Source organism: Saccopteryx leptura, chromosome 13 (genome assembly GCF_036850995.1).
Source record: "Saccopteryx leptura isolate mSacLep1 chromosome 13, mSacLep1_pri_phased_curated, whole genome shotgun sequence".
Taxonomy (NCBI): Eukaryota; Metazoa; Chordata; class Mammalia; order Chiroptera; family Emballonuridae; genus Saccopteryx; species Saccopteryx leptura.
In genome coordinates, this window is record NC_089515.1 from 53,071,419 (window position 1) to 53,083,431 (window position 12,013).

A 12,013-nucleotide genomic window follows, 5' to 3' on the forward strand; every position below is an offset into this window, starting at 1 on the left:
GTTCTATTTTTGTTTACCTCAGCACAGCCTTCTGGGTTATTAATCTCTAATAGTAATTAAAGAAAACAACGTCAAACGAATTATCAAGTCAAGGTTGCCCATGAACCGCTAATAAATTAATCAATAACAAGTTTTATAAAGAACAACAAATAACAGCAATTTCACGAGAGGAAAAATTTTTTTTAAACAACCTCATTTCAAAAGGAAAGTTGCCATGTTGCCAAACAAGGTATTTAAAAAAATAAGTTATCTAAAATCTTCCCTAACAATGTTTGGAGATTAGATAGGTAGATAGGTAGATAAACAGACATATATATATTAACCAGCATAAAGCTCTCTTCCTTCGAGGTCCCTATCCCCTGGTATAGAAATTTTCTGTTTGAAGAATTATGTATTCACGGCCTACTCAGTCATGCTAGGAACTGCCTCAACATCTAAGTTGTTATTGTCCTTTTTGGCGATCGTTCCTAACAACAGGTATTTGAAGAGCAGAGACCCGCATTTTTGGAACCAATCCATCTGCGCGCACAGAGTGCCCTTAAATCCTGAGCTCAGGCTCCCTACTTGCCAACTAACCTCGGCCACGTTACAGACACCCATCCGCCCTCGGTTACTCACCCGTCAAATGAGTACAATAACACCTGTGTCATGGGATTGCTGTGAGTGTTACGAGAGGTAATCTAGGCACAGGTCCTAGCACGCTGCCTGGGAAAGCAAGTGCTCGGGTGTTATTGTTTGTAACCCCTCCACGTCTACATTCAGTGCAAACACGGATGCCTGAATGAATGTAGGAGTAAGGGCACAGAGCTGTGGCTGGCGGTTCCTGAGGCTGCAGCCGGCTACATCATTACACCTGCAAACAGCACAAGCCTAAATGGCAGTCTCGTCTTGACAGCAAGCCCACAGCCGGAGCCGGAAGCGAGGATCGGAGGTGGGCGGGGCCAGCCTGCAGGAAGCCATGCTCTAGGCCAATGGCCACATCGCTCGGAAAACAAGCCTCTCGTTCGACCTATCGTGAAACCGCGAGAACGCGGTGAGGTGATCACGAGGTTCCGTCCTCTTCGCCACCGCTCGCTGGTTCCCGGCTCTCGGCAGCGAGGATTCCGCCCGCCCCGCCCCCTCCTCGCGCGGCGCCCCGCCCCGCCCCTCCCGTAGTCTGGCGGCTGGCAGTGCCGCGCAGCCTGCGCCCCGGAGCGGTGGCTCCGCCCGCGCCAAGGTGAGTGTGGCGGTCAGGAGTCATCAGGTGGCTGAAAGGGCGAGCCCCCCAACACCCGGTCCCGGACACCCCCTTCCCGGCTGCATCCGGCAAAAGCGTCCGGGCGGCGGTGGGCGTACCGCGGTGCGAACGGGCCGGGCCAGGCCTGGGTCCCCTCGGCTGCCGGGCCTTTCTTGCCCTGAGGATTGGGGGCCCGGGGCCTGTCCAGTCCCTGTCACCGGGCTCGCTGCTTCCAAACTGGGGCGACCTCCGTGTGGGGTTAACTCGCGCAGGAGGAGGGCTTGGGTTCTGCCTAAGACTCCCGATGTCCAGTTTTCGGTTATCTAATGTCCGGTATTAGGAGGTCGGCGTGGGTATTCTGCATGAAGTCCCGAAGTTGGTCTGCGGGACTCCTTCCTCGTCTTTACGACACTGCTGCCTAAAACGTGCGACATACCCTTAAGAAGGAAGGTTTTTTTGTTTCTTAAAGAAAAGGATGGAGTGAGGTGGGATGTATACGTCGGAAAACTCGACTCAGTTAATATTGAGGATATCATTGACTTAAAAAAAAATCTTTTGTTGAAGTGTTTGGGGTGATACTGGCTGATAAAATGATCCAGATGTCAGGTGCACTGTTCCACAACACATCAATACATTGCATTGTGTGTCCACCACCCTAAGTTCAAGTCCCCCTCCATCACCGTCTAACCTCCTCTACCTTCCTCCAGTTCCCTCCTGCAATCTCTACATTGTGTCTGTATCTATACGGTTTATTTATTTTTTTTCTTCGCTTCATCCCTTCACCTTTTTTTTTTTTTTTTAATTTTTTATTTTTCTGAAGCTGGAAACGGGGAGAGACAGTCAGACAGACTCCCGCATGCGCCCGACCGGGATCCACCGGGCACGCCCACCAGGGGCGACGCTCTGCCCCTCCGGGGCGTCGCTCTGTTGCGACCAGAGCCACTCTAGCACCTGGGGCAGAGGCCAAGGAGCCATCCCCAGCGCCCGGGCCATCTTTGCTCCAATGGAGCCTTGGCTGCGGGAGGGGAAGAGAGAGACAGAGAGGAAGGAGGGGGGGTGGAGAAGCAGATGGGCGCTTCTCCTGTGTGCCCTGGCCGAGAATCGAACCCGGGACTTCTGCAGGCCAGGCCGACGCTCTACCACTGAGCCAACCGGCCAGGGCTCATCCCTTCACCTTTTAACTAATTCCTTAATTACTTTTGTCGTGGGCTTGTAACTGTAGGGAAGTGGTAGAGAAGGGAATTTGTGTAAGAAAAAAGTATCCCGGTAAAGGATGTGTATTGCCAACCAATCTCGTTGTTTATTATCAGCAGCTTTCGGACTTCATTTGGGGAGATGCGGCCTCTTTAGGTGCTTCTGTGGCTAGATGTGTTTTAACTGGATGTAATGATGTTACTTTGAGGCCAGCCAGTCCCAATCAGAGGATTCAGAAGGAAAAGGCACCAGATGACAGTGAATTCTCTTGTTGGTGCATGTGTCAGCCAGTGTGGGCTTGCAGGGGTCCCCAGACTTTTTACACAGGGGGCCAGTTCACTGTCCCTCAGACTGCCACATACAGTGCTCCTCTCACTGACCACCAATTAAAGAGGTGCCCCTTCCGGAAGTGCGGTGGGGGGGGGGCGGATAAATGGCCTCAGGGGGCTGCCTGCGTTGGGCGTAGTTTGGGGACGCCTGATAGAGTTTCCCTTTGTTGTGTTAACATTTATGTAAGCTTTGCCCACCACTTATATGCTAATAGGGAGAAGCGTGGCCCCGGTGGAAGTGCCTGACCGGCTGCCATGTAGGGTTTTAGAGTTGTTTCACCTGGCTTGGAGTGATGGCAAGTTATCCTCTGGGCAACTGAGTTTCCCCACCTATGAAATGGGATAAATAATGTCTATGGCAATGCAGAGCGGTAAGCAATAAGGATCTTTCTGGCACACAGCAAGCACTCATTTTTCGAAAATGAAAAAAAAAAATCTACCTTGCAATACAGCGATCCTGGAATAGCATTGTTTTGTCCAACATCATTTCGTATATTGATGAGATTCCCTAGAACATAATTCTTGTTTATATTAGTCAGCCTGTGGGAAAATTGGTGCCTATATTGTTTCACTTTATAGTCTATATAGTTTCACTGAAGCTATCTGAGGTTTTCAGTGAGGACTGACTGTACGTATTACTCACATTTCCTGGTTTCTTCTATTCTTAAGCTGTTGGGAGGCCTGCTTTGTGGTAGAGGCAGGTGTACAGTGAAGAAAACCTTGCGATCTCTGCCCTCAGTAACCTACAGTCTCATGACTAGAGTGGCAATAAGCAAATACCAATAAATACTTAGATTACAAATTGTGAGGAGTTCTACAAAGGAAACAAAAATTGGTTTCTCTGAAATAACTGGGGAATACCGGTACTTTAGTTTGGGATAGGGAAGTGGTTTTAACATTGAAACCTGGAGAATCTTGAGATAGTGCTTTCCAAACTAAGAGGGGGGCACTTTAAAATTTTGTTTTTATAGATTTTTAAGAGAGAGAGAGAAACATCGATTTGTTCCATTTATTTATGCAGTCATTGGTTGAATCTTGTCTCTGCCGGGCCAGGGTTGTGGAGGGCACTTTATTTTATTTTATTTATTTATTTATATATTTTTTTGGTATTTTTCTGAAGTTGGAAATGGGGAGGCAGTCAGACAGACTCCCGCATGCGCCCGACCAGGATCCACCCAGCATACCCACCAGGGGGCGATGCTCTGCCCATCTGGGGCGTTGCTCTGTTGCAACCAGAGCCATTCCAGCGCCTGAGGCAGAGGCCATAGAGCCATCCTCAGCGCCCGGGCCAACTTTGCTCCAATAGAGCCTTGGCTGCAGGAGAGGAAGAGAGAGAGAGAGAGGAAGGAGAGGGGGAGGGGTAGAGAAGCAGATGGGCGCTTCTCCTGTGTGCCCTGGCCGGGAATTGAACCCGGGACTCCTGCACACCAGGCCGACGCTCTACCACTGAGCCAACCGGCCAGGGCCTATTTTATTTTTTTTATTGATTGGTTTTTGAAAGAAAGAGAGAGGAAGGGGCCAGGGGGAAGCATTTATTTGTTGTTCCGCTTACCTGTGCATTCACTAGTTGCTTCCCATGTGTGCACTGACCAAGGATCAAACCCACAACCTTGATGTTTCTGGACAACGTTCTAACCAACAGAGCTACTGGCCAGGGTCAGGGAAGGCGCTTTTAAAGACTGGCAAAGCCCAGGATCTTGGTGAGAAGCCAGAGAGAGGACTGCCCAATCAGGCTGGAGAAGTGGGTGGGCCCAGACGGTGAAGAGCCCTGGGGGCCTGGTCAGAGTTCGAGTTTCTAGACAAACATTTGAAGGCTTTGTTCAGTAAAACGTGTGTGCACTAGAAGGCCAGTGTACCCAAGGCAGGGGGACACAGTGGGATTTACATTTCCACAGGCTTCCTGCTAAGTCATTAATGTATCAGAAAGAAGCGAGAGTGGACACAGGAAGGCCAGTACTACAGGTGGCCACACAGGAGCTGACAGTAGGTTTTGGTTTTTGGCTGATGGAGGATTGTGAATGGATTTGGTATATATTCTGGAGGTGGAAACCACTGGCCTTCTAATAAAGGGGTGGTAGCAGATGAATTACAGATAGAATCACTGCCAGCTTTCAGCTTTCTGGCTGGAGCAGCGGGTGGATGGAGGCATGTGCTGTTTTCTGAAATGGAAAAATATGGGGAGGATTTCTTTTGGGGGGAGAGTATTCTTTATTTTCTTTTTAAGTGAGAGGAGGGAAGATACAGAGACAGACTCCCACATGCGGCCCGACTGGAATACACCTGGCATCCCCCACCTGGGGCCGATGCTCTGCCCATCTGGGGCCGGTGCTCACAACCGAGCTATTTTTAGTGCTTGAGGAGGCTTGATGGATCCATCCTCAGCACCTGGTGCCAACATGCTCAAATGAATTGAGCCATGGCCATAGGAGGAGAGAGAGAGAGAGAGAGAGAGAGAGAGAGAGAGAGAAGGAAGGGAGAGGGAATGAAGCAGATGGTCCCCTCTCCTGTGTGCCCTGACCAGGAATTGAACCTAGGACTTTCATATGCCTGGTCAATGCTCTACCACTGAACAGACTAGCCAGGGCCAGAGAGCACTCTTTTGAATGTGTTAAGTTTGAGGTTCTCCTTGCTTTACAGCTGAGAGAATTAGGATATGGAAAGATTTGAGTTTCTTGCTCAAAGTCACATAATACATCTCTTAAAAATAGGTGAGTAGATGCCTGCATATAATTTATTTAAAAAAATAGGCGAGTAGGTGTAATAAATATGGGAAAGTATTGGATTCTCATGATGTGTTGGGATATTATTGAATATTCCACATTCTCTGCTTGTTTATATGAAATGCTCTCTTATGAGCTAGGAATTAGAGTTTGGAAGCTATAGAAAATAACCAAAAGATTTCAAAACTCTGCTGTTTGAATGCTATGTTACCACATTTTGCACTAACTTGGTGTTAATTCCCAGTGAAAATTGTTTTTCTTAAGAAAAAAAATTTCTTTAAAACATACTCTCCATTGGAGAGTTTAGAAATAGGTGCCCAGAAAAACAGAGGGTAGATTGTTTGAACAGAACTCAAGTTCTTTTTCAGTTTTAGCATTTCTTAGCATCCTGTGGAATCCAAGGAGTCTGTGTATGTAAAAAATCCAGGCTTTGAAACTCAGAGGACAGCCACCCCTCCTCAAGAAAAAGAAAACACCTTGCTTTTTTTTTTTTTTTTTTTTTTTTTTTTTTCATTTTTCTGAAGCTGGAAACAGGGAGAGACAGTCCGACAGACTCCCGCATGCGCCCGACCGGGATCCACCCGGCACGCCCACCAGGGGCGACGGTCTGCCCACCAGGGGGCGATGCTCTGCCCCTCCTGGGCGTCGCCATATTGCGACCAGAGCCACTCTAGCGCCTGGGGCAGAGGCCAAGGAGCCATCCCCAGCGCCCGGGCCATCTTTGCTCCAATGGAGCCTCGGCTGCGGGAGGGGAAGAGAGAGACAGAGAGGAAGGAGAGGGGGAGGGGTGGAGAAGCAAATGGGCGCTTCTCCTGTGTGCCCTGGCCGGGAATCGAACCCGGGTCCTCCGCACACTAGGCCGACGCTCTACCGCTGAGCCAACCGGCCAGGGCCTTTTTTTTTTTTTTTGTATTTTTCTGAAGTTGGAAACGGGGAGGCAGTCAGATAGACTCCCGCATGCGCCCAACCAGGATCCACCCAGCACGCCCACCAGGGGGCGATGCTCTGCCCATCCGGGGCGTCGCTCGGCTGCGGGAGGGGAAGAGAGAGACAGAGAGGAAGGAGAGGGGGAGGGTTGGAGAAGCAGATGGGCGCTTCTCCTGTGTGCCCTGGCTGGGAATCGAACCCAGGACTCCTGCATGCCAGACTGACACTCTGCCACTGAGCCAACCAGCCAGGGCTGAAATCACCTTGCTTTTATTGTCCCTTACGAGCCCTGTTCAACCTTCAACAAATTATAGAAACTCGGAGTCTGTTGCATCTAGTGTTACCTGATTGTGATGTTCATTTCTGCCTGGTGCTTTGGTGATAAGATGGCAAATGTTATTTCTCTTCCTGTCCTTGTCAGTTTTGGAGCTAGAAGGGAAATTAAATCTGTTCTGGGTTTTGGCCTTTAACAATAAATTGCTGTATTCATTTTAAATATTAGGCAGCTGAGGTCCAGAGAAATTGTAATAGGATAATACAGTGTTCTTATTTCCTGGTGCAGTATTTCTTCTTTCATTGTAATAATAAAAGAAAACTGTTTCCTGGGATATTTCTTTGCTAATTTTGATAATCTGCAAAGATAAGGAGAAAGAAAGGAAAGAATAAAGAGATTAGAGAAACAGAAACAGTCTGTAAGACAATATCAAATTAGTAAAAAGTGAAAGAAATAAAGCCACAAATGATCTAGATCCATGTTATATACATACATATTTAAATGTTTTTGAAATACCTTAAGGAAATACAGAATGAGGGAGTTCAGGAAGGAAATGAATTTGCTGTGCCTGATTTTTAAGTTCTTTGGTTGCCCGTTATGAAGCTGGCCTCTGTTCTCTTAGAGATTCCAATCTCAATTTCTAGACTGTTTTTCAGTGGGGACTGTTTCTACTAAGTAGTAAATATTGCCTAAATAGTGAGTGTATTTTTATTAAGTAGTCATTAATTTAATCTTTTTCTAAATATGTGTGACAAGTTGTTATGAAAAGAAAACATGGGGGCCCTGGCCAGTTGGCTCAGTGGACAGAGCATCAGCCTAGCGTGCGGACGTCCCAGGTTCAATCCCAGGTCAGGGCACACAGGAGAAGCGCCCATCTGCTTCTCTTCTCTTCTCTCCCTCTTCCCCTCTCGCAGCCAGTGGCTCAGTTGGTTTGAGTGTCGGCCCAGGCCCTGAGGATAGCTCAGTTGATTCAAGCATTGGCCCCAGATAGGTGGTGCTGGGTGGATCCTGGTTGGGGCAAATGTGAGAGTCTGTCTCCCCTCCTCTCACTTAAAAAAAAGAAGAAGGAAAGGAAGGAAGGAAGGAGGGAGGGAGGGAGGGAGGGAGGGAGGGAGGGAGGGAAAGAGAGAGAGAGGGAAAGGAAGGAAGGAAGAAAAACATGGGGATTGAATGGATAACTCTCCTTTTAGTGTCTGTGGATAGCTCTATATGCCAAGGTGGATTTAACGACAGGCACACTGGGCATGCACCCTGGGCCCCAACTTCTGAAGGGCTCTGCAAAACCCCAACTTTACACTTTTTTTTTTGTATTTTTCCAAAGTGAGAAGGGGGGAGGAGGCAGACAGACTCCCACATACGCCCAACCGGGATCCACCCAGCATGCCCATGTTATAAAGTACTGCACCCCAGATTCTGAAAGGCACTGTACCTCATTTCATCAAGTTCATGTAGAGACACCGAGTCCAGATAAATTTTGAAGAGTTTTATTAGAGGAGGAAATTTTAAATATGCCGGCCGCATATGGCTGACACGGGGCATCAGACCCAAATCCTGCAGTTCAGGGGCTGCTTATATACCCTTGATCACACAAGAGCGGGGGAGAGCATGACCTCATCAGATACAAGCTGGCAACTTTTATTTAGGGGACACACAGAAACATTAAGACTTTCAAGGTATCAAAAATGTTTACAAATCTTTCAGGGTTCCTCTTCCCTCACTAGCTTAGAGGTATTTTACTCTCAAGATTCCAGGAAGGAGGAGGAACTACAATCAATGCAAGGAGGTATGTAAATTCTGCCTCCCATTGAAAGAGAAGAAGTTTCTCGGTTAACCTTTATTTTAGATTTAAAACTAAATGACCCATTGTTCTTGCAAGCCAGAGACTTCTACATTCTTCTCCCTCCGCTCCCTAAGGAGGGACAGGACAGGAAAGCCTGACCTTTCCTCCCAGAATATTAATATCAATTTTCAGCTTTTTGGTACCTTACAACACCCACTAGGGGGCAATACTCTGCCCATCTGGGGCATTGCTCCGCTATAACCAGAGCCATTCTAGCACCTGAGGCGGAGGGCATGGAGCCGTCCTCAGCGCCCAGACCAACTTTACTCCAGTGGGGCCTTGGCTGCAGGAGGGGAAGAGAGAGACAGAGAGGAAGGAGAGGGGGAGGGGTGGAGAAGCAGATGGGCACTTCTCCTGTGTGCCCTGGCCAGGAATCGAACCCAGGTCTTCCACATGCCAGGCCGACGCTCTACCACTGAGCCAGCGGGCCAGGGCCTATACTTTTTTCTAATGACACCAAGTTTGGTTTCATATATACAGTTTTAACATTACTAGTACATAATATTGTTGATTTATTTAAAAATATGGTTAACATGTATTTTTATTTTCCCTGTCTCTCTCTCTCTTTTTTTTTAAGGGGCCCAATATTTTCTTCTTGCCCCGGGGCCGCAAGCAACCTTACTCCGCCTCTCTCTGTGTGCTAACTGGTTTATTTGGCAGTGCCTGTAAGCAATATTCTAATTACTCAGTTGTTTTTTTCCTCTTTAGAAATGGACCAGTTTTGACAAGATGTAGAGCCGCAGCGTGTCTGATGGGATCTGTCCAGTCATGGCTTCTGAACTTTGTAAGACGATCTCTGTGGCAAGGCTAGAAAAGCACAAGAATTTGTTCTTAAATTATAAGAATCTACACCATTTCCCACTGGAGTTACTGAAAGACGAGGGACTACAGCACTTGGAGAGACTCTATATGAAAAGGAACTCCCTCACCACCTTGGTACGGTATTCTATTGCGTTTAAAAAAAGAAGCATTTATACTGTGGCTCAGACCAGGATATGTTTTGCCTATCTTAAGATATTCAGGCCCTGGCTGATTGGCTCAGTGGTAGAACGTTGGCCCAGCATGTGGATGTCCTGGGTTCACTTCCAGGTCAGGGCACAAGGAAGAGGCCACCATCTGCTTCTCCACCACTCCCCTTCTCCTTCTCTCTCTTTCTTTCCACAGCATAGCTGGACTGGTTCAAGCACATCGGCCGGGGTGCTGAGGCTGCCTCCAAGGGGCCTCTGCCTCAGGCCCTAAAAATAGCTCCCCTAAGAATAGCTCGGTTGCAAGCATGGCCCAAGGTGGACAGAGCATCGGCCCCAGGCAGTGGTGGCTGGTGGATCCCAATTGGGAAGCATGTGGGAGTCTGTCTTTATCTCCCCTCCTCTCACTTGGAAAAGAAGGAAAAAAGAAAAGAGATATTCAGACTGACATGTAGATCCTGTCTTGTTGTATAAACGGGTAAAATAAATATACACACAGAGGGCTCTCACGAGTGGAGATTTTGTTATTGAAGTCCCTGCAGTTGTGTGGTGACGGGGAGGTGTATAGGAAAGTGAAATAGATACAAACCTACCACTTATAAAATCAGTCCCCATTCACAACCCCTCTTCACTTAGCCCGTGCATTTGTCTGGGCCTGGGCCTGCCTTGTGCGTGTTAAGCTTCCTAAAAATGGGATTGAAGGGAAGGAAAAGTCTGTCAGTGTCTCCGTGGGATTTACCTGGGATTTTTTCCAAAATAAAATGTAATCCTGAGTTTTTCATTTTCAGCCAGAAAACCTTGCTCAGAAGCTTCCAAACCTGGTGGAACTGTGAGTGTATTTATTCATTTTTTTTTTTTAAATGAATGAAAATGATTTTAAGTTATTTGAAATAATGGGAAATACAGTTTTAATGTGTTCATTTATTAATTTTTTAGTGTCATGATCATGATAGACCTGTGGTTCTGCTAATAAACCCAAACGTATTTTAAAGTATTTTAACCATCTATATTTGTGTTTTCGATATCTCACTTCAAAGTAGCAAAAATGATGAAAAGTATAATTTTTCTGAGCATAGCATCATTCTGGGTAGCCAGTGTAATTGTGAAAATTAATTTTTGCTACTACTAGTACGTGTTATACTTGCTATAAACAGTCAAAGTCTATGAAAGGTTTAAAGTATAACCTAGAAGCCTCCTTGCCTACATCCTGCAGGCTTCATCTGTCTTAGTTCTGATGATTATTTTCATTTTATTTTCTTTAAGTGAGAAGCAGGGAGGCAGAGAGACAGATTCCCGCATGCACCTCGACCAGGATCCACCCAGCAAGCCCACTACTGGGCAATTCTCTGCCCATCTGGTGCTATTGCTCCATTGCTCGGCAACCTTGCTATTTTTCGTACTTGAGGCAAGGCCATGGAGCCATCCTCAGTGCCTGGGACCAACTTCTCTAACCATTTGAGCCATGGCTGCAGGAGGAGAAGTGAGAAGGGAGAGGGGGAGGGTAGAGACACAGATGGTCACTTCTCCTGTGTGCCCTGACTGGGCATTGAACCCAGGACGTCAATATGCCAGGCTGACGCTCTACCATTGAGCCAACTGGCCAGGGCCTGATGATTATCTTCATAATGTGAAATAATGTGTTTACCACTTTGGTTTTAGTGCATCAACTCTAAGTATCTCTGTTGTGCTTCAATTCAGACAAATTGTATTTCTCTGTCTTCTTCAGGTTCAAGTAATATTTTGTTTTTCAGTGTCCTATCTGCTGTTAATTCTACTCAGGGAAGTTGTCTTTTTGGTCTGTAGAAGTTCTATTTGGTTCTTATTTACCCCTCACCATTTCTCTTAGAATGTTCACAGATTCCTTCAAGCACCTGGATATAGTTACACAGTGGTTTTAAGGGCCTTGCTTGCAAATTCCGTGGTTTCTGTCATGCAGGGTCTGTTTGTGTTTTGCTTTTATCCTTATTATTATTGATAACATTTTCCTGATTCTCAGCGTGCCTTGTGCTTTTTCATTGGATGCTGGACCGTATGCATTTTACGCTGTTGAGTGTCTAGGCTTTGTTGTCTTCCTTTTTGTTGTGCTTTGTTTAGCACGTGGTTATTTGCAGTTTAGTTTTCTTCTTTCATGGCTTGACTTGACACTTCCTTAGGACAGGTCTGGAGTAAGCTCAATTCTAGGGGTAGCTTAGCCCTATGGCTTGGGATCTAGGCTTTCTGGGGTCTCTTTGGGGGGGCCCCACCGGATCGTCAAGGACTTGGGGCACTTACTGCTTAGAACACGAATGCCTCCTAGCTCCCTCCCCATGAGCTCTGTGGATCAGATGTTTACCTGATAACTGTTCAGTTGCCGTATACAACACCATTTTAATGTGGATACATTTAATATGCTAGAATATACTTTTGGATTTCAATCATAACAGTGAATACTAAGGTCACATTTCAGTTTGGACATTTTAAGATTTCTTTTTATAGGTGATAGATATGTGTATTCCAAACTGCCTTCTTGATGTTCCGCTTGTCTGTCAGACCTCACCCTTACTGGACT

General features: G+C 46.8%; 2 protein-coding genes across 4 annotated transcripts in view; one reads left to right on the plus strand and one right to left on the minus strand.

Moving 5' to 3' along the window:
- Positions 1-900, minus strand: part of TTC23 (tetratricopeptide repeat domain 23) — a 66,296-nt gene extending 65,396 nt beyond the window's left edge. For both annotated transcript variants that reach the window (XM_066355729.1, XM_066355727.1), the window contains exon 1: positions 619-900. The gene's annotated coding sequence lies outside the window, so the exon portion shown is untranslated. The remainder of the gene's footprint in view (positions 1-618) is intronic.
- A 161-nt stretch (positions 901-1,061) lies between these two features.
- Positions 1,062-12,013, plus strand: part of LRRC28 (leucine rich repeat containing 28) — a 74,847-nt gene continuing 63,895 nt past the window's right edge. The window contains exons 1-3 of one of the 2 annotated variants that reach the window (XM_066354879.1): positions 1,062-1,216; positions 9,209-9,436; positions 10,254-10,294. In XM_066354879.1, coding sequence (XP_066210976.1) covers positions 9,269-9,436; positions 10,254-10,294 — 209 coding nt within the window. In that variant the 5' untranslated portion in view covers positions 1,062-1,216; positions 9,209-9,268. The remainder of the gene's footprint in view (positions 1,217-9,208; positions 9,437-10,253; positions 10,295-12,013) is intronic. The other variant, XM_066354880.1, reaches the window with a different exon arrangement.